The sequence below is a fragment of the Cantharellus anzutake genome, assembly GCF_015039405.1.
Source record: "Cantharellus anzutake strain C23 chromosome Unknown EI90scaffold_31, whole genome shotgun sequence".
Classification (NCBI taxonomy): Eukaryota; Fungi; Basidiomycota; class Agaricomycetes; order Cantharellales; family Hydnaceae; genus Cantharellus; species Cantharellus anzutake.
In genome coordinates this window covers 448,424-466,927 of record NW_024066981.1, presented here as the reverse complement: position 1 = coordinate 466,927, position 18,504 = coordinate 448,424, and the positions used below count along the sequence as shown (strand labels likewise).

Below are 18,504 nucleotides of genomic sequence, written 5' to 3'. Positions count from 1 at the left end.
GTAACCAGTTTTGGAACAGCCTAAATTAGGCTCCATCCATGGCTGATAACGAGGGCAGTGCCCACGCCAAGGCCCCTGAGGTCAAGGTTCCGGTGGAAGCTGAGCCTCAAAATGAACTCACCAAGAAGTTCACTGAGAAGGATTGGGACGCCGTCAAGGAATTGAGAGTGGGTGGTGGCACTCGTCGTCGTCGTGCCACGCGAAAGGACTTTGATAAATGTTGCTAACATCGAGTTCACAATAGACAGCGTTGCCACTCATTATCGAGGAAGCCGTTCCGACAGATCCTGAAGGCCGGTTCCGTGTGACCGATATGTGGGGTGTTCCTCTGGACCCATCAAGAGTGGACGATGCTCGCGTCAGTGTTATCCTTTTGAAATTCATCAAAGCAGTGTACGTGCTTTGGTTTCATATCATCCCAATTCCTTTCCTAACGATAACTAAGTACTCAAATTCACCGTTTGTTCCCTCCCCTGTAGCAATTACGACGTAGAAGAAGCGACGAAACGACTTATCGCTACCATCAAATGGCGAGAGGAATTCAAAGCCTCCGAGACAGTCAATGAGGAGTTTCCAACGGAAGTATTTGGGACTTTGGGACACGTCTTTGGGCATGACAAAGAGGGACGTCCCATCACGTACGTACGAGACTTATTCGCAATCATTTGCTCAGTCATCTCAGTGAATTCTGGCAACTCAGATGGAATGTGTATGGAGGTATAGATCAACAAGCCGTATTTGGGGACTTAAATCGCTTTCTTCGGTGAGTGAAATTGGAGCTTACCCACTCCATCCCTTTGACAAGTTTCCACCCAGCTGGAGAGTCGGCTTGATGGAGCGTGGCCTTCGAGAAGTTAATTTCACAACCGTAGACTCTATGATTCAAGTTCACGATTATCTCGGAGCATCGAGAGACGCAAATAGCAAGAAGGCAGCGACGGCAGCCTCGAAATTATTCACCGATTATTATCCTGAACTACTCGTACGTCTCGATTTGCGCGGTTGCCAAAATCAATCTTCTCACTACGATCTGATACACATCCAGCATCAGAAGTACTTTGTGAACGTCCCAACGCTTCTAACTTACGTCTTCTGGATATTTAAACCACTCTTACCGGCAGCGACGTTCGCGAAACTGAAGGTTGTCGGAGTTGGGCCCGAAGTCATCGGTAAAGAACTTTCACAACGTATCCCCATCGCAGAACTTCCAAAACAGTATGGGGGTACAGCAGAAGGGTTCTGATCTGGTTTTCCGAACCGGATGGGCAGACAGCTTTAGCAGATGACCTGAAGGAACGCCATCTTTGTAGTTTCTGAGGGCAATCTCAATGCCATTTCATGATGATGATCTGATCTTCCGTCAACTGCTCAATAAAATTCTCGTCTTTCTTCAGCTGCGCTAAAGGCTCTGGTCTCGTAGCTCTTGGAACTGCGTATTAGACCGTTCATCCTGCAACTTCCACCGTGAATCTGTGAGAAGGATGAGGATCCAGAGAGTGTAAAATATCTTGGCAGGCGTAGGAAACGGTTATAGCATGGCTCGAATTGTCTCAAGACTAGCTACGTTTTCTCCACCTTTCCTGTTTCGTTTTGGTTCAACATCTCCGACTCAGTCTCCATCTGTCCATGCACAGAGAATCCTTGTGACTTGCCTCAGCCGCATCATTAAAGATCTCGAGCGGGGTAAGGTTCATCGGAAAATCAGATAAAGTAGACTCCTAACTAATCCATGTGCGTATTTGCTGCCGACAATGCAGACATCACGACGAGAGTGGTGGGGGCGCAGGGGGGCACGGGAGAGACGGAGCATGGCTTGTCATGGCCAATTGGAGCTTCGATGAAGTTCCACGAGCGAACCATCCTCATTTGAGAGCGATGGCGAGTTTTCCTTGCGGTGCATTTCGTCCCTTGCCGAACATTGAAGAACCCCGGCCCGAAGGAAAGATGCCGCGGAAGTAACACTGTACAAGTGGTTGATGTGATGGTGACGAGTACACTGGCTGGCTGGATCGAAAGCAAAAACAACAAACACCGCTCACCCTCCCCGTCGCAGGTCTTCCGGGGCAGAATATCAGGCACCTGAGGGGCTTTGCTTATCAATGTCCTCGGGTTTGCCCCTCTTCTGCGCGGTGTAATCTTCAATGCAAACGAAAAAAATGGGTATCCCCGCCTCCCGCCTTCAAAAATGGATGAAACGAGCATTCAGGGTGAGTCCAGGGACTTCTACCCGTCAGCTAGAGAAGCTTCCCGAATCCACCGCCATAACGCGCCTCGTATCCGGCCCCCGCTTCTTTTGGGGCTGTTCCGTTCATTTTAATGAAATCCCAAATGGATTGCGGCACGCGGATGGACGAAGATGCAACTTGGATCGATATCGCTAGGATTGGGTCACTTTAGACTACATAATTCATCGTGTGGTCGGGGGCGGCCTATCGAGACGGAGGCCAAAGTTTGGCGTTGTGAACTCGAAAGGCGAGCCTTAATGTCCTTGCGATATGAACCATTTCTAGGTATCTCGTCAGTCTCGAAATAACCCAATAAATGACCCGATTCCACGGTATCACCAGCCATCTAGCCGGGTCCATGGGGTAAGCGTTCCAAAGAGCCATCCCCTTCTTGTTATATTATTCTTGAAGGGGAATGGCATAACCGCCACTCCCCACTTTACTTTTTCTATTTATTATCTCATTATTTTAACTTCTTGTTATCCCTTCCTAGCTATGCGATATTGATATCGCAAGGGAGTAGATTGTAAGGGAGAAAGGTCGCGTCCCATGTTCCTGTAAGCACCTATCAACGTCGCGTCGTGAATACATCGCGACGTGACGTCCCATCTTGCAGACCCGGCGCATCTTGTATATATATCAAGCCGCATACAGAGATGTAGATACAATGCTTGTATATAACACACAGGGGGAGGGATAAAGGCTTAGCAGCCTTTACTCCCCCATCGACAATATAGCATCATACAATCAGACGGACCGGGAGTATAACGCGAGTATATCGCGTACAACGCTTAACACGCTTACAATGGGTTTCATTTATCGAACATGAATCTGATTCATGTTCAACAAACGAAACCCATCCGCGGTTGCTAAACGGAAGACCCCCACATGCACATTTGTCTGAAATCGGTTCGTTCGCTGCCTTTCACTCCCATCCTCCGATTGACGACGTTACACCCGTAGCGTCCAAGCCACTTCGATGTGACGACAGAAATCTCCAATCCAAATTCCGTCATTCGGGTGACCCTTCACCTGGGTTAAATGCTGCGACAGTACGTATCTGTCTATTGTCCACTGAGAGTCTCTTTTAGGTGGGTTCTCAGCCTGACGAATTCCGTCACTCCCCTTCGCTGCCCCGGCTGATTACACCTATGGAAAAGTGAACGACGGATTTGGACTGTAGAGAACAATCAGTACACTTCGAAGGTTGTAACAGGGAAACCACCTTACTGCAAGTTAGTACGCGCCGGTAGCGAGTGTGAACCAATGATCTTCAGGAAGATATTCGTTTCAGTAACCGGATGCGTGTCCCTCCCGGGATCGCTGTTGAGCAGGACAGTATAGGTAGACACGGTGGAAGCGATGAAGGATCCTCGTACGAAGAGTAGATCCCTGGCGAAAGGGGGAGGAACCGAACCAGTCTTCAGGACGAAGAAATCGAACTTCGCAGCGATTGCATCTGCGGCATCTGGGGAGGCCAACGCTGCGGCAGCAGTTGGGGATGCCAGAAGAGAAACTGGACCCACCAATCAGAATGTCACTGTGAAGATGATTGTTGGAGTCGAATTTAGAAAAGCATACCCTGTGAAGTGCGAACGCAACGCAATGTTGAGCGCCATGAGAGGAGATCGTTTTATATCAGGACGAAAGACAGCTGCGACTTACATGAGTATCAAACTTGAGATGAGACGGATGTCGAGAGTGGCGGAAGATGGAGCGATACATAAGCGAAACATTCCTATACTGAACCGATCAACAATGGGCAGTCTGTGTGCCCTCGGAGCTGAGGGTGATGCAGTTCCCGATGAACAGTGGTAACCTGGGTCAAAATGGAAGTGAACGACGGACGAAGACCCCGGGTGGGCCTGCCACTTGGACTGGCAGTGGTCCCAAACGGTGAGAGCGATACAGGTGGACGCCATGGATGTTGAGGCGCAATCGGAGTGAGTTGCGTCCAACATGATTGTCAGTACGACGTCAAGCCGCCAAAGCCCGCCCTAAAGCAGGAGGCCGGAAAGCGTGGGAGAAAGCGACGGGAGCCAATGAGAAGGCAATGCAACCAATCGGAGCGCGTCGATCGTAGCTCGCCCCAGCCAAGCATTTAGTGATTTGGAATTAGGCGCCAATGCAAGTGTTCGATTTGCCTCGGGCACAAACAGCCTGCAACAACGTTTGCGGATTCATGTCAACTGAAGAACCAATATCCTCCCAATTGAACGAAGGATCTCAACAAGAGCTTGACTCTGGGGGGTCGAAGAGACACTAGATCCCATTGTTCTTGAGGGACGTAGTAAACGATACATTCAGTTACACAACGCGTTTCATAGCGCGTTCAGGAAAGCGAATGAGAAATGGACGTGAGTGGTCCTTCCACCCCCGCCTTTAACATTAACAAAATAACTTAGAGAGAGAGAAATTCATAATTTTGGGATTGGATCCGTAGCGATGAAGATTGTGCCTTATGTTTTCCGCTTCTTGCAGAAGCTGTACCCCACTACTTGAAGAAAGCACGCAAGGAAGCTATCGATGCCGGTCGCGCCTACGCAACTGTAAGTCTAGCCCCCCCCCTCTCCCCTCCCTTCCTCGCTTCATATCTCCTTTTTCCTTTTTTTTTCCTGTTTACCGCGTCAAATATCTCATTTCTCGAACGGTAACGTAAACTCTCAATTGACAGTTGGAGGAAGCGAAGATTACCAAAAGCTACGATGCAACAATAGCCATAGACGCGCTCCATGCATGTATCCTCGAGGCCCGTCGTCGTGACAAAGCACGCCGTGAAGAAAACCCACCACCACCACCCCAACTTTCATCTTATCCCGATACATGGCAACCTCATATGGATCCCCGTGCTTCCGTCCGCGCACATACCGTTCCTCTCATGGGAATCGAATTGGAAAGAGTGGAGAAGGAAATTGCGGCAGTACGTTAGCCTTAAACATCGCATTCTTTTCTTGTTTACCGATGGCTGAGCGTCATTTGCGGATCGTCACCCTTTCCCCCCCTTTCCTTTTCCCTCCCGCAAATCACGCACGAAACACTAGGGGGAAGCGCGCAACGAGATCCTCGATAGTAAATTAAGAGCCAATATTGCCGCCCAGCAAGAAGCCACCGCTCGAATACGCGCTTTACTCGAAAAATTCCACGCAGTGCGTCCCCCCTTTCTACCTCCCTCCCTACCCACCACTTCTGCCTCCTCTCCCAACTCGCTAATCTTTTTTGGTCGCTGATTAACAATTGATCCTGGTTTTTTTTTTTACCCCTTGCAATGCAGACTGTCTCATCAATGTCAAATCCCCAGATAGCCGACCTCGAACAATGGGCGATCATGATGGAAGAAGAGGGTAAAGTTTAACTTCCGAGCCCCCACACCCGCAACTCCTTGCCCCCCCCCCCCCCCTCTCCTCCCTCCTCCCTCCTTTGCCTCCCTCAGGGTATCTCTTCGCCTATAACCCCGATCTGTATACGTATAAGCTGAATTCAGGATTATCACGCATGAATTAATATTTCTCTTGCTATGGTACAAAATGCCTCTTTGTGTTACTATTGCATGCATGCAAAAAAGTAAACAAGAATTTGAAAGTGCATGTTATAATTAGATTGTAGGGAAATTCAAAATAGAAGCGTACGATGAGCGCGAGCGTTCTGAGTCTGAAAAGGGGGGGGGGGAGTGGAGGGGAGAAAACGCCTCAATAAGTAAAAGGAGGGGGAGAGGAAATCAAACGACGAACCGGACGACGGCCAAGCCAGGTGACACCACCGCCACCACCACCACTAGCCAACCAACCACTCGATGATGTCGTCAGGCAGTGGCAGCAGTGGCGCCACGTTCAACCGCTCTCCATCTTCCTCCGCTTATACTCCGCGATCATCTCAACACTGATCATCTTCAACCCATACTTGTTCGCAAACGCTCTACAATCGTTCCGTCTCGCCATCGTCCCTTGAGGATCGTCATTAACAAGTTCGCAGAGAAGTCCAGCAGATGATGAACCAGTTAACCTGCATAGGTCTAGTGGACCAAGTCAAAGTCAGGGGAGTCAGCACGGGGTGAGAGGAATTGGTTGAGATCCGGAATAACACACATACCGACAGCAGCTTCCGTATGTCCTTTCCTAGTCAACGTACCCCCTTCTCTGGCACGTAACGGTACAAGGTGACCCGGGCGATTGAACTCATGGGCCGGAGCACCCTGCGCAAGTTTTCGAGCCGTCAAAGCCCGATCGTGTGCCGATATCCCTGTTGTCGTCCCTGGCGCCAACCCAAACAAAATCCAAACGACGGAAACGCAAATCCCAAGCGCCAGAGTGTGTAAGAGACAAGTCAGCTTCTTTACCAAACAGTTCGAAGTGGGGGTGATTCAGAATCAATTAAGACAACGTACCGATCGCATAGTCAACCGTAATCGTATACGCCGTCTTGAAAGTTTCCATATTATGAGCGACCATCATCGGAAGCTCAAGTTCATCAAGTCTCTCCCCAGGTAGAGAAATACATATAAATCCACTGTACGTTCAACCCCCCAGTCATCGAGGATAAAATAAGCATCAGCCGTTTCCGAACGCCCCACGGATGCGAGAACTCACCTAGTGACTTTAATGAACCAAGCCATTTGCTCGGTCGTTATATTCGCAGCAGAAATGATCAAATCTCCCTCGTTCTCTCTCGCCTCATCATCCATCACCACTAGAAACTCCCCTCTCTTAAAAGCTTCTAGGGCCTCTTCCATAGTATCAAACGTAAAGCTCTCATCTGCGTTAGAAGACGACGAGGACAAAGTTGTGGAGGAAGAAGAAGTAGGAACAATGGAATCGGAGGCTGCATCCGCAACGGTAGTCGCACTCGTGCTGATGCCATTGACAAGGGGGATGACGGTGGCAGCGGTAGAACTTGAGATGGAGGCCGCTGTAACGGGGGATGATCCAAACGGAGCAGTAGAGGATGGTGAAGATGTCGTCGTTGAAGAGCCAATCACGATGGGGCTTGAGGCAGGAGGAGGATGGGTATCCCCTTTCGTTACGGTGCCTCGACCAGCAACAGCTGGAGTCGTCATCATGAACAATATAGCCATTAAATTCCGATTTTTTTAATGTCTTTCGGAGAGGGGGGGGGGGGGGTTTAACTGCACTAATAGGACCCCAAACCCCAATGTCAGCTTTCATCATGAAACGTTGAAAGGTTCCAGAACAAAACTCTCGAACCCATGAAGGACAACGATGGCGAATGAACGCGCCTACTCACCTCGAGTGAAAAAAAAAAATATGGTACGAGAAACTAGTGGGAGAAGGGTCTAGGCTATTGTTTTTGATATAACAATTTTTCTTCCCTCCCCCCTGTTGTTGTCGTTGGAAACAGACGTTCCAGGCAATCGATATGTATACGATCGACAACCCGAGATCAGTTTAAAAGAGCGCCACCAAGAAGGCTACTATGAAGAACAAGAACAATGAACAACACAGCAAACTCGGAGCTCCGGAGCCGTCACTTCTCGCCCAAAGGCCTTTCCTTTCTTGATTATCCGAACGCTACTAGTCCGAAAAGGATGAAAAAAAAAGCTAACCCCCTGATTGGGACAGCCTCAACAAGCAGAGCAGAAGGAACGAAGCAAAGAAGCAAGAAGGGAGGAAAAAAGTCTTCAAGTCGTCGGGATTCAAACACCGATCCGTCCAACAAGCCGAACCAGAGATCTAAACTTGGGCGCTTTTCGTCGTCTCGGAAGAAAGTTGGGGGGAGATAGTTCCGAGTTTGCCACCAATCAGTTCTGAAGCTTTAGGGGCGCGGGTGGGTGTGGGTGTGGGTGTGTAGAACAAGGGGAACTTAACCGAGGGCGGAACTCTTCTTCTAATTTTCACACGCTCTTGCGATGTACTGTATTACCTATTCACCAAAACGATTACACCATCGCTCTTACATGTATAACCCCCAAGTGCCACAGCCAAGCTATGTCAGCTTCGATGTTGGCTCTCCAAAATTAGAACTGAAAAAGGAATATTAAATCCAAAAGGAAAATAAAGAACGCTTGCATGTCTAGTAACCGAGAAGAACCCTGCTTGTCATGTACAGCTTCCCGGCCTTGAGTCCCGCTAACAGTTAGGAACTGGGAACACAACTGACCCCTAGCCTGGAGCGGCCTCGCGCCCCGCCAATCAAAATCAAGGCCATCACCCCCCCCCCCCCCTTCAAGCACCCCGTCTGTCCAACTTGTAGCTTAGCGGCGTAAACGGCGCAACTACACACACACAACGCCCACAACGTTCGCACACATACTCCCCCCCCCCCCAGCTGTGGTTCGATTCGATATGATATTGTTCCCCAGCGGCTCAGCTGCAATCCGCTGGCTCATATGATACTAGTTACCACTAGTCAGCCCCAGCTGACCCCGTACTAACAATCAGCGCAGCTAGTACCAACCCAAATCCAACCCCCGTTGCAATTAACCCCGATCAAGCGCGTTCCAAAAAATAAATCCCTCCACTAATTCTACCGTACATGCAAATTTGTTTATCAATACATATTACCTCCCCTAAATCAACACCCCCCCGCTCGGCCACACTCTCAATCAGTACTTACTTGAACTAACAATCAAAACGAACATGCAAACATTGATCGATCACCCGACCTCTTACCTGCACATGCACATGCTCTAGTACTTACTCTCCTTCCTTCCTTCCTCCACACTGCAACACAGCCGGCATTCATATGTACCTTTGTCTCAGATAATTCGTTTTCAGCTACTTTGCCCTTAATTAAATTTTATATCAAAGAGAATATGTAGAACAACTTTGCGGTCTCGGGGTTGATGGAGAACGTACGTGTAAATTGCGCCAAAAGTTACAAAAGTGGCGCGATACCCGCGGTTCTCAACGGGACGGCGCGCTACGTGCTATCATTTCATTACACATGGAGCATTGATTAATGCACCCTAGCTCACTGAGCCTTTGCATGTCAGCATGACAAATTATCTGTAGTTGCACATGTAAGCAGCGCCTCAGCCAGCTTGCATGAACCCGTTCTCATCCGCCCGTTTCCACCCTGAACGATGATATTCCGGGTCCAGACATCACATAGCATCTAATTCAAGAATAAGCTCATAGCTTCGAACAATTCCGTCTTCCTGATCGCGAGCGTCGGTTCCAGGCGTTTACTGCAATCATCCATGCGTCACCATCACCTATCCCATGCATGGCAACAAAACATCCAGGGGGTCACACTCAAGAAACCACCGACAAAGGGAAATAAAAACGTGTGTACAGCAGACAGTGCAAGTACACTCAACAGTCGACATTGAAGACGGCCGGTATTATCAACATACAAACACACACACACACACACAAATGGAGGAAATCGAGGAAAGAAAGAGAAAACGGTAAGTGTGGGAGCATACATACTTGGCATTGGCGTGCAATGAAGATGAAGATGAAGATGACGAAGACTATCGAATGAAGATGCACGTTGGACGGAGAGCGGATTGGGCGAAAAGGGTACAACTACAAAAAAAAAAAAAAGGAAACAAGGAAGTGAACACCATTAAAACTTCGTAACCTGTTACACTACTCTTGTCAAATGGGCATCGAGCCCGAAGAAGGAAAAATCATTCCATCCATATCGTCAGTGATGTGTTAATTGCAGTGGTACTAGAATTGAGGGGAGCGCGGTACATGGAAGTCAACCACACCATGAACCGCCGAATCGAGAAGAGGATGAGATGTGCATCTGTGGGGTAACAGTCTTCAGACGGGGAAGATGTAAGTGTATGCCAGTGTTATCAGTGTGATGTAGACTAGACTAGACGAGACGAGACGAGACTAGACAGGAGCACGATGACCGAGACTCATAGATGATTGAGGGGAAAAGGAGAAACGTGGGGGTTTGGGGGTAGTAATTTTTTGGAGTCCAGAAAAGAAAAAACAACAAAAAGAAAAGCCAAAGCGTCCAAACTTAGGGCATGCCGAGGAAAGGCAATGCCTGGCGACGACAACATGTGGCCTAATTGAACGTGGCATACCCAAAAGAAAGAGAACGATACATCAGAATCGAGCGGTGACAGACGTTCTACAACCCAACGGGTACAGTCCCAAAACGATGACTGCCAAGAGCTAGCCAAAGCAGAGAATGCACACGAGAGCCAAAAGGATGGAGACGCTCACCGCCATTGTAACTTCAACAACGCATTCACCCCAGGAACCCTCATAGGCGATGATCAGCGATCAAAAAATGGGGGATTCCTATCTCAAAACTCAAGGGGGTTACTAGCACCGTCGATCTGATTCCATATCCTAATCCTTTCCCAGGGCAATAGATAGCAAGAGAAGAGAGGCGAAAAGCGTAGAGGGACCATGAGCATAGGGTGGCAAAAGTCTAAACCAGAAGGCGGCACGTGGAAGCCGTGGCAATCAGAACCACGGCGACCCAGACAGTGATGTGGCAGGCGCAGGCCACAACGATAGAAGGGGAGTGGGCTGACTTAGCCAACAGAATAGGCATATGGCGTTCCACTCCCCGAGGGACCGCCAGGATCATGTTCATCTCTCCTCAGGCCTCGATAAAACCTACTGCTCCCACCTTTCCTTGCTTTCTTCCTAGCTTTCCACCTAGCCCTCTCTTCCTCTTCTTCCTCCTCGTCGTCCTCATCATGGTAAGGCCTGATGGTACCATATGGGGGCATCGCCATGGGAAATGCCGACGCTGTCCAAGTCGGCGCCGAGTAGTTTCCAGCCATTGCTGGGAATGGCACAGCAGCACCAGGGGGGGCAGCAGGCGTTCCTACCTGTCCATAGTGATGCTGGCCGTAAGTGCCCAGAAGAGGTAGAGTTGGCCCCAATGCTGGATGTGCATTGCCTGGGCTGTGGCCAAGATGGGGTTGAAGCGCATGCCAGACTTGATTCGCGGGCGCTACCATTGCTGTCGGAGAATAATCGATATTATTCCCCATCGGGAACGGGACTGGGGAATAGGGCAATGGTTGGCCAGTGTTTGCATTGTACAGCCCAAGGGTACCATATGTAGGGCTGTAGGCATCGTCGGGCATCGCAAATAAAGGCACGTTCGACAGGGGCGTGCTTGGTGGGGTGGGGTACCCATCCCTTATTTCGGCCTGAACAGCGAGTAGCCGAAAAAAAATATAAAAATAAAAATAAGCACGACATTTACCCCTGTCTCGACGACGCGCAGCGCAACGACAACGATGGCGACGAGGAAAGGAAAGAGGAAATAGAGAACGTACAGGTAAAGGAATTAGTGGAAGTGGGACGGGCGCAAGGTGCGGGGTTGGTGGTGGTGTGTATACCATGTCTTCGTCCTCTTCGTTCTCGAGTTGAGAAATAGTTTGGGCGATTGGTATTGCTCGAGAGGGCGAGGTATAGGGCTTCGCTGGACGCACTCTTGAACTACTTGAGGAAGTAGGGTTGCGAAAAAGTGGCTGGAGAAGAATGGAAGGTGAAGATCGACTTTGGCGACGACGACGAGGGGTACTGCGATGCTCTTCTAAGACGAGATCGATACGATTCCCTTTCTGCGCTTTCTTCGTCTTCTTCGCCTCGTACCAGTACTTGGCCTTCGTTTATGCGTTGGTGTTGCGACTGCGGGGAGAGAGGGGCTAGCTGAGGGCGCAGTGACAAGGGGGAAGAGGGGGAGGAGTTGTGAACGACGACCAGTCGAGCAAGGGCCGAAAAGAAAGAGGAAAATCGACGTGGTGGATCGAAAGAACGAACTCAAGGCGTGAGCGCGCTGAGGTGTGCGCGTAGATGCACAGGAAGACGTAGAACCGGGAGGAGGGAAAGAGAAGCCTTCGCCGACAGCGAGGATGACTAGGGTAGAGAAGAGAGGAAGGGAGACGAAGAAGAAGGGATGAGCGCGGATGAACGGGGCAAAAACGGGGGAGGGGAAGAGAACCGGCTTTCGCTCGAGGAGTTTTATATGGAGGGAGTCACAGCTGAGGGAACTATGGTCAGTTTACCATATTAGGCCACCCACAGCTTCCTGGCACAAAACAACTGTAAACTACTCTCGCCTTTTCGACCCTCAGCCCCCCTCCCCTCACAGCCTCCCTCGAACGTATTAGAGAACAGCTGATTCGTTCGAACGAATCTTCCAGAGTGTTCCAGAGAGTTCCTGCTTTCAATGCTCTTGATGGAAAGAGGGAAAAAAAGGGGGGGTCACGGTGTATTCATTCTAATATTTCACGATAAGACTAGTACTTGATCCTACTGGCATTACCCCACCCTTGACACGTATTCCCTCATCATACGTGTCACCCCGTTCAAGCATTCTAGCATAAGTATACTACCCCTTCCAATCACAAGATACACGGCAAACAAAAAAAAAAAAGAACTTTAAAACCATTCCTTTGACCTTTATTTTCACCCATCTTTTTCGCAACGGGCCCTCGCTTTTCGGTATTATTACAAGGCCATGCAGAAAAAACAATGCTATGCTGACATAATCAAGCGCCCATCCCTCAAACCATTGCGATGCAGGATAAAGGGTTTAAGTGCCTGTTGGCTCATCATGCTACTAAGCATAATACTCGAACCAACGAAAAACTGGCCAAACGCGGTCCGCGCCACGAATCCTACAATATGATACACGTAATTACATACAATACAGTTACACGGTTCCATGAACAACCGCACCGACACCGCCCCCCATGCAAGCTATCATACAGCTTACGCGTCGAATGGATCGACACCGCACCGCAATGCGCCCGTGCCGCACGATTATCATTATTCATCGCAATCATTCCAACTCTCTCCGGATCCACTCCTACCCTAGCCGCACAACCCCCCGGGCCCTAGCTACGCCGAAACCGACTCACCGACCGACAACCGACAAAACCGACAAAACTTATTGAAACAACTCACTTCCCCCCTTGGCCACGGTACGCGATGCAATGACCCCAGATGGCTGTCTGTCCGTGCGCATGATTCTGTGCAATTAACCAGCCCCGAATGTCTTGATCATGATCTGAGATGAATAAGCTTATAAGTCAATCAGGCGTGTGTTCCTTGAAACATGTCGCCAATATTATCACGTAACTAGGCCCTCGAGCTCTAAGCATCAACTTTCAGCCGTCTTGCATGTTTGGCGCGTGTATGTATATGCAAACATATTAGGCATACTGTGCGCACCCAAATAATAACGTGCTCAAGACCATAAGATTACCCGGTGCGGTGCAACCCCACGCTTGGAAACGTCCCGAAAAAAAGATCATTTATTAGGATGGGCACTAGTATTCATAAATCGATTAAAAAAAACCACAAATGCTCCGCAAGGGAGGAACGAGAGAGGAATAGATATTAACATACTACAGATCGAAAGAGATGGGCCTGGACTAGTATGAAGGCGCTACACGTAAATTAGAGTACGAAAAGAGGCGAGCAGCAGGACGCGAAACAAAAAAAAAAAAGGTGAGATGAAAGGGAAAGAACGCAGAAGAGCACAATCCAGATAGGCAGAGCAGCAGGCCCAAGATGTGGATGTGAAATAACTTTTTTTGTCGAAGTGAGAAGACCCACAAATTAAACCAAAAGAAGAAAGGCATACTTGTCACCACAAAAAAGGCGAACGGAGAGAGAAGGGGGGAGGAGGGCGAGGGAGGGGTGATATGGAGGATAAAGGAAGAAATGCATAGGACCATAGGACGCGACCCACCAGAGTCATTAACAAAGGGGACAGAATTTGTAGGTTAAAAGGGAAATAACAAATTCAAAAAAAGGCGAATCAGAAACTCAAGAACCCCGCGAAACGAAGAGAATAAGGGAAAATGATTATGAGGAAGGCACGTCCCCAGGTAAAGTAGAACTCGAAGAAATGGCCCAGACGCCAGCGCCGCCACCCCGCTGCGTCTTCTCCCTCTTCAACCTAACAGCTTCACCATTCCCCACAAAATGTTGTTGTTGCTGCTGTTGTTGCTCGTTCTTCCTCCCTCTGTCCATCACTTCTGATGATTCCCAATCATCTCTGCTACCAACATCCCTCAAAGCCCTCTTGACCCCATCCAACATCCGATCCGTAACACCAATCATCGCATCCAATCGACTCCTCTCCTCCTTCAGCAATCCATAATGTCTTTCCAACTCCGCCCTCGTAGGAGGCACGACGTTCATTCCCATTCCATCCGAATATGAAGGATAAACTGACGACGAGGCTCCACCGCCACCGATACCGTTCACACCATTAGCAGTCGCACCCGTGCCAGAACCAGTTCCTGCCGCAGTAGCACTGACGACGCTCGCCGTCGAACTGATGTTTCCGCCGGCAGCTATATCCGAATGACGGAAGGACGAAACAGACGTGGCAGACGAGGGGCGAGGCGGCGATCCAAATCGATGACTATCACGAAGCGGGTGATGATGGTGAGAATGATGAGAATGATGATGATGATGCACAGAATGGCCTGACCCAGACACAGATCCAGGATCACTCATCCTAGACGACATGCTCATGAACGTATCAATAGGCGGTAACTCCACTCCGGATCCATTCGTCGACGAATGTCTCACGCCGTTGCTGCTGTTGCCACCCCTGAATCCACTAGAGGGCGGTAAATCATCGAAGAAACTCGCTTGGGGGAGCGTCGAATGATGAGGATAAGAATGATGAGAGTACGAAGACCGTGGACCATATCCATTGGAGTGAGGATGAGAAGATGATCGATGAACGGATGCGGATGAAGAAGGCCGTTCCAATGCATGACGCTCGTTATCATGCAACAACGGCGTTCTCGTATCTTCTCGGCCGCTACCTGAATCAAGACTGTGACTGGAAGGAGTGGCGCCATTAGGAGCAGGGGCGATACTTCGGAAATGTGGCAATCCCGATGAAGACGATGCGGTCGAAGACGACGAGGATAGCCTTTGTTTCTCCCGCTGCTGCGGTTGACTATGACCCCTCCTCTCCACCTCTTGCGCAGCCCTTGCCAGACGATCAACGTCAGACTCATGTGGCTGCTGCTGAGGCATCATCTCGGAATCACGATCCATCTCCTCCCTCTTGCTCCTCCTCGCTCTCTTCCTCTTTGGTTCTTCCTGAAGCTGATCCATCTCCTCCTCTTCAGTATACGAATAGGACGACGAGTGGTGCTGTTGATTGTGAATATGATTCGTTTGTCGACCGACAGCAACGAGCGCTTCAGCAGCTTGTTGTTCTGCGTTGGAATTGGAGTGGTTGATGTTCGAATTGTTGGCTGGTAAAGTGTTCATAACGCTCGCAGCGACTCTCTTCCTTCTCTTGATGACGCTTTTTCTCATCGCCTCGGGGCGATGAGTACCATGGAGCTTGAAGTAAAGACCTAGAAGTGGAGAAAAATGCGTGAGTACAAAGCAAAAAATGAAAAATTATCAGATAATGATTATCGACGAAAAGATCAAGAAAGAAAATGAAAGGAGAAAGGAAACTGCCGAATGATAGCCGGCAAGTTGGAGAATGATGGTTACAAAAAGCATTGAATGCCCTGAACGAACCAAGAGTTGCGCCGGGACCGCCAACAAGTGAGAGAGTAGAAGGTCCGCAACTACCTCTCCCCCCAAAAAGGAAAAATTCCCACAAGGGAATTCGAGTGGAAAAAAATTAAACCACCCGCAAACATGAACACAGCATCCGCCAAACGAAAAAAACAAATGTGTAATCAGAGGGGAGGGGAGGGGGAGGGAAGGGGGGGGGGGTGTGAAATGATCCCAAACTCACCGCAAGCATTGCAAATGTTATTCCCTTGATCATCACGTCTCCAAAGCGGCGTCGTACTCGTTCCGCAATTCGCACAGCTCAACCCATTCCCACCAGCACCAGCACCACCACTCGTCGTCGTCGTCGTCGTCGTCGTTGTCGAAGGTGGTGGGGCAGAAGTAGGGGAAGACGTAGCAATATTGCCAGCACTTCGTTTCCTATTTACATTACCAGCATATCTGTACCCATTCGGTTCAGGACTCGGTGGTTCCTTGTCACTTTCATCACTTGCAACCAAAGCAGGACGATCGTTCAAAAGACTACGTCGTCCACGGCCATGGCCACTACCACTACCACTGCCACTGCCACTGCCATGATAACCATGACCATTCTGATGAGGAGATAACGACCGTTGTCGCCCTTTGGACAAAGGCGTCAACGGCTCTTGCTTCTCGTACAGCTCGCTCCGAAAGTTGTTATTCAAAGCGGGACATCCGCTACAAGCGGAAGTCCCGCCCGTACCATCACATCGACCATCACCAGGACACGTCCCACCACCACCATGTGACACCATCATCGGTGATGACGAAATCACTGGGGATAATTTCTGTTGTTGGGGCTGTGGTGGTGCAGCTGGTGGCGGCGGTGGCGGTGGTGGTGCAACAGAGGATAGCCGTAGAGGTGCAGGACCGGAAGGGGAAGAGGTCGATGAAGAGGTTGACGAGGCAGTAGCGGGAGTGGTGGTACTATGAGGCATTACGTGATTTAAGATAGGTGAAGTGGATGTGATAGGAGATTTGATCACGCTAGATGATGTTGGTTTTCGTGAATGCGTTCGAGAAGGGACGGAAGAGGAGAAAGGAGGCGTTGTCGCCGGTGATGAGGAAGTGGTCGTAGGGGTGGAAAAAGAGGTTGTCGTGGAGGAAGAAGATGACGATGATGATGACGTTTTCGTTTGGAGATTAGATACGGGACTTGGCGAACGATTCGCTGTAGGAACCGGACGTTGTTCTCCTCGAGTTTTTGCGTAAAGACCTAAGTTCAGATGAAGAAGATACGGAGCGGACGATATCAGTCAACAAAGTTAAGAAGGGAGAACGAAGAGAGAGAAGTGGTAGGGAAGAAAGCAGGAGGGGGAAAAAAAGGGGGGGAAGGGATGTGATATTTAGGTTTACGCTTGTTGTTGTTGCAAGTGCGTGCTTGCAAAGGGAAGTGGGATCAAAAGTTGAGAAAACCTTACCACAGGCATTACACATCGGATTACCGTCGTTGTCACGGCGCCAAAGGGGAGTTGAGTCTGTGCCACAGTTTGCGCAGAACGGGCCACCAACAGTGGCGGCTAGGAAAGGTCTGTCGGGACCTGAGCGCATAGCGGAACGAGCAACGACTTGCATCGAAGAGAAAGTAGGAGAGTTGGAAGGAGATAAGGTGGAGCGAGAAGGAGAGTGTCGACGATGAGGGTGAGAGGATGTTGGTGAATGAGGAAGAGGGAGTGAAAATGGACGATGGGATATGGCAGACGAGGACATGATGACGATTATTATTGTTTCTTGGACACGGAAGCAAGTTATAGATGAAGGAGAGAAGATGAGGACTTTTTGGAGTTGAGGTGTGAATCCCCTTGTGAATATTCCCGCTTAATTGTGTGATAGTATAAGATTTGATGATCCCCAGCCAATCAGCGCCCACTTATCACAATTTACCTGATGGATGATGGGTCAACATAAGGGTCAGAAACAGATAAAAAGGGACGGGCGCGGCAAGCGGCGGGTATGTGTGTACTGACTGAAAGTGAGTGAGTGGCTCCTCCCCAAGCGAATCAGTTGCCCGACGGGAAGATTAACTTTGTGGCAATCTGTAGGCGGCTGTAGTTGATGTCGATGGTTATACGGCGCACGCGTATCAACACGCACCGCAACCAGTGGCTTCGAAGCTTGACAGAAGGGGGAGGAAGCGCCTCGGGAATCCCAGATGCCAGGTGGACAGGAATGAAGAGGAGATGGCGCGGAGGCGAGTTGTAGTCGACCGATGGGGTCGATGAGATGGAAAAGGTTGTGCTAGTTATAACAACTGGTACAGTCCGTGGATCTTCCTCGTTCGCTTGATCACTCATCGCAACCACATAGGAGTTTTATAAACGATCACTGATACTATAGTATAGGGTACCGGTACCCAGAAAAAACTGATCCCGCATTGCATGACCATGCATGCAAAACTCACTCGCTCGCTTTTTTTGCCACTTGCTGCTGGCTTGATCCTTTGCACTCTATTACATGTATTCCATATGATCAGGAAAAAAAAAGAAAAAGAAGAAATTATCGACATCATTTTATATACAGCCCTAAACAGGATTGCGCGGGATAAAGCCTGTGGAAGGGAAGAGGGAAGGTGGAAGGATAATTCGTAATTCGTAATTCCCCTTTCGTGTGTACTCGGATCTGATCAGCCTTCCCTCCCTCCCCCCCCCCCAAACCGGTTTCGGTCGAGACGCGAAGATTGGATTTGGAACCCATACAGTTTTCGTATCGTCAAGGAAACTCTATAGCCCTGTAACCCATACACAGGCAGAATGAGCTTCCATCCAGTGAAGGAAAGGGGCGAGAAAAGAACGATGATACAA

The 18,504-nt window shown here is 49.5% G+C and overlaps 7 protein-coding genes across 7 annotated transcripts; 3 read left to right on the top strand and 4 right to left on the bottom strand.

Moving 5' to 3' along the window:
* Window positions 1–38: 38 nt before the first annotated feature.
* EI90DRAFT_3281136 (CRAL/TRIO domain-containing protein) lies at window positions 39–1,562 on the top strand (the record flags this gene model as incomplete). The annotated part of the gene is made up of 6 exons (XM_039066803.1): window positions 39–167; window positions 245–393; window positions 480–638; window positions 701–763; window positions 817–982; window positions 1,046–1,562. 6 exons carry the CDS (start codon window positions 39–41, stop codon window positions 1,241–1,243), a joined length of 864 nt encoding a protein of 287 aa, XP_038914895.1. The 3' UTR covers window positions 1,244–1,562.
* On the bottom strand, window positions 1,455–2,295 carry EI90DRAFT_1403439 (uncharacterized protein). The gene is made up of 2 exons (XM_039051767.1): window positions 1,653–2,295; window positions 1,455–1,580 (listed from the first exon to the last, which is right to left on the bottom strand). Exon 1 carries the CDS (start codon window positions 2,200–2,202, stop codon window positions 1,723–1,725), a length of 480 nt encoding a protein of 159 aa, XP_038914894.1. The 5' UTR covers window positions 2,203–2,295; the 3' UTR covers window positions 1,455–1,580; window positions 1,653–1,722.
* Window positions 2,296–3,113: 818 nt separating this feature from the next.
* EI90DRAFT_3017244 (uncharacterized protein) lies at window positions 3,114–5,577 on the top strand (the record flags this gene model as incomplete). Its single annotated transcript, XM_039057080.1, has 9 exons — window positions 3,114–3,134; window positions 3,197–3,277; window positions 3,570–3,779; window positions 4,009–4,121; window positions 4,553–4,582; window positions 4,669–4,774; window positions 4,900–5,145; window positions 5,267–5,371; window positions 5,497–5,577. 9 exons carry the CDS (start codon window positions 3,114–3,116, stop codon window positions 5,575–5,577), a joined length of 993 nt encoding a protein of 330 aa, XP_038914893.1.
* A 475-nt stretch (window positions 5,578–6,052) lies between these two features.
* EI90DRAFT_2923935 (3,4-dihydroxy-2-butanone 4-phosphate synthase-domain-containing protein) lies at window positions 6,053–7,275 on the bottom strand (the record flags this gene model as incomplete). Its single annotated transcript, XM_039054833.1, has 4 exons — window positions 6,053–6,234; window positions 6,312–6,473; window positions 6,607–6,728; window positions 6,809–7,275. 4 exons carry the CDS (start codon window positions 7,273–7,275, stop codon window positions 6,053–6,055), a joined length of 933 nt encoding a protein of 310 aa, XP_038914892.1.
* Window positions 7,276–10,686: 3,411 nt separating this feature from the next.
* EI90DRAFT_3017242 (uncharacterized protein) lies at window positions 10,687–11,511 on the bottom strand (the record flags this gene model as incomplete). The annotated part of the gene is made up of 2 exons (XM_039057079.1): window positions 10,687–11,316; window positions 11,446–11,511. The coding sequence occupies 2 exons, from the start codon at window positions 11,509–11,511 to the stop codon at window positions 10,687–10,689; spliced, it is 696 nt and encodes a 231-aa protein (XP_038914891.1).
* Window positions 11,512–12,859: 1,348 nt separating this feature from the next.
* Window positions 12,860–13,204, top strand: EI90DRAFT_3062763 (uncharacterized protein; the record flags this gene model as incomplete). The annotated part of the gene is made up of 1 exon (XM_039060664.1): window positions 12,860–13,204. A coding segment is annotated over exon 1 (196 nt), but the record flags the coding sequence as incomplete, so codon positions are not given.
* A 2,232-nt stretch (window positions 13,205–15,436) lies between these two features.
* Window positions 15,437–15,987, bottom strand: EI90DRAFT_2831731 (uncharacterized protein; the record flags this gene model as incomplete). The annotated part of the gene is made up of 2 exons (XM_039053623.1): window positions 15,437–15,510; window positions 15,906–15,987. Coding segments are annotated over 2 exons (156 nt in total), but the record flags the coding sequence as incomplete, so codon positions are not given.
* Between the last annotated feature and the right edge of the window lie 2,517 nt (window positions 15,988–18,504).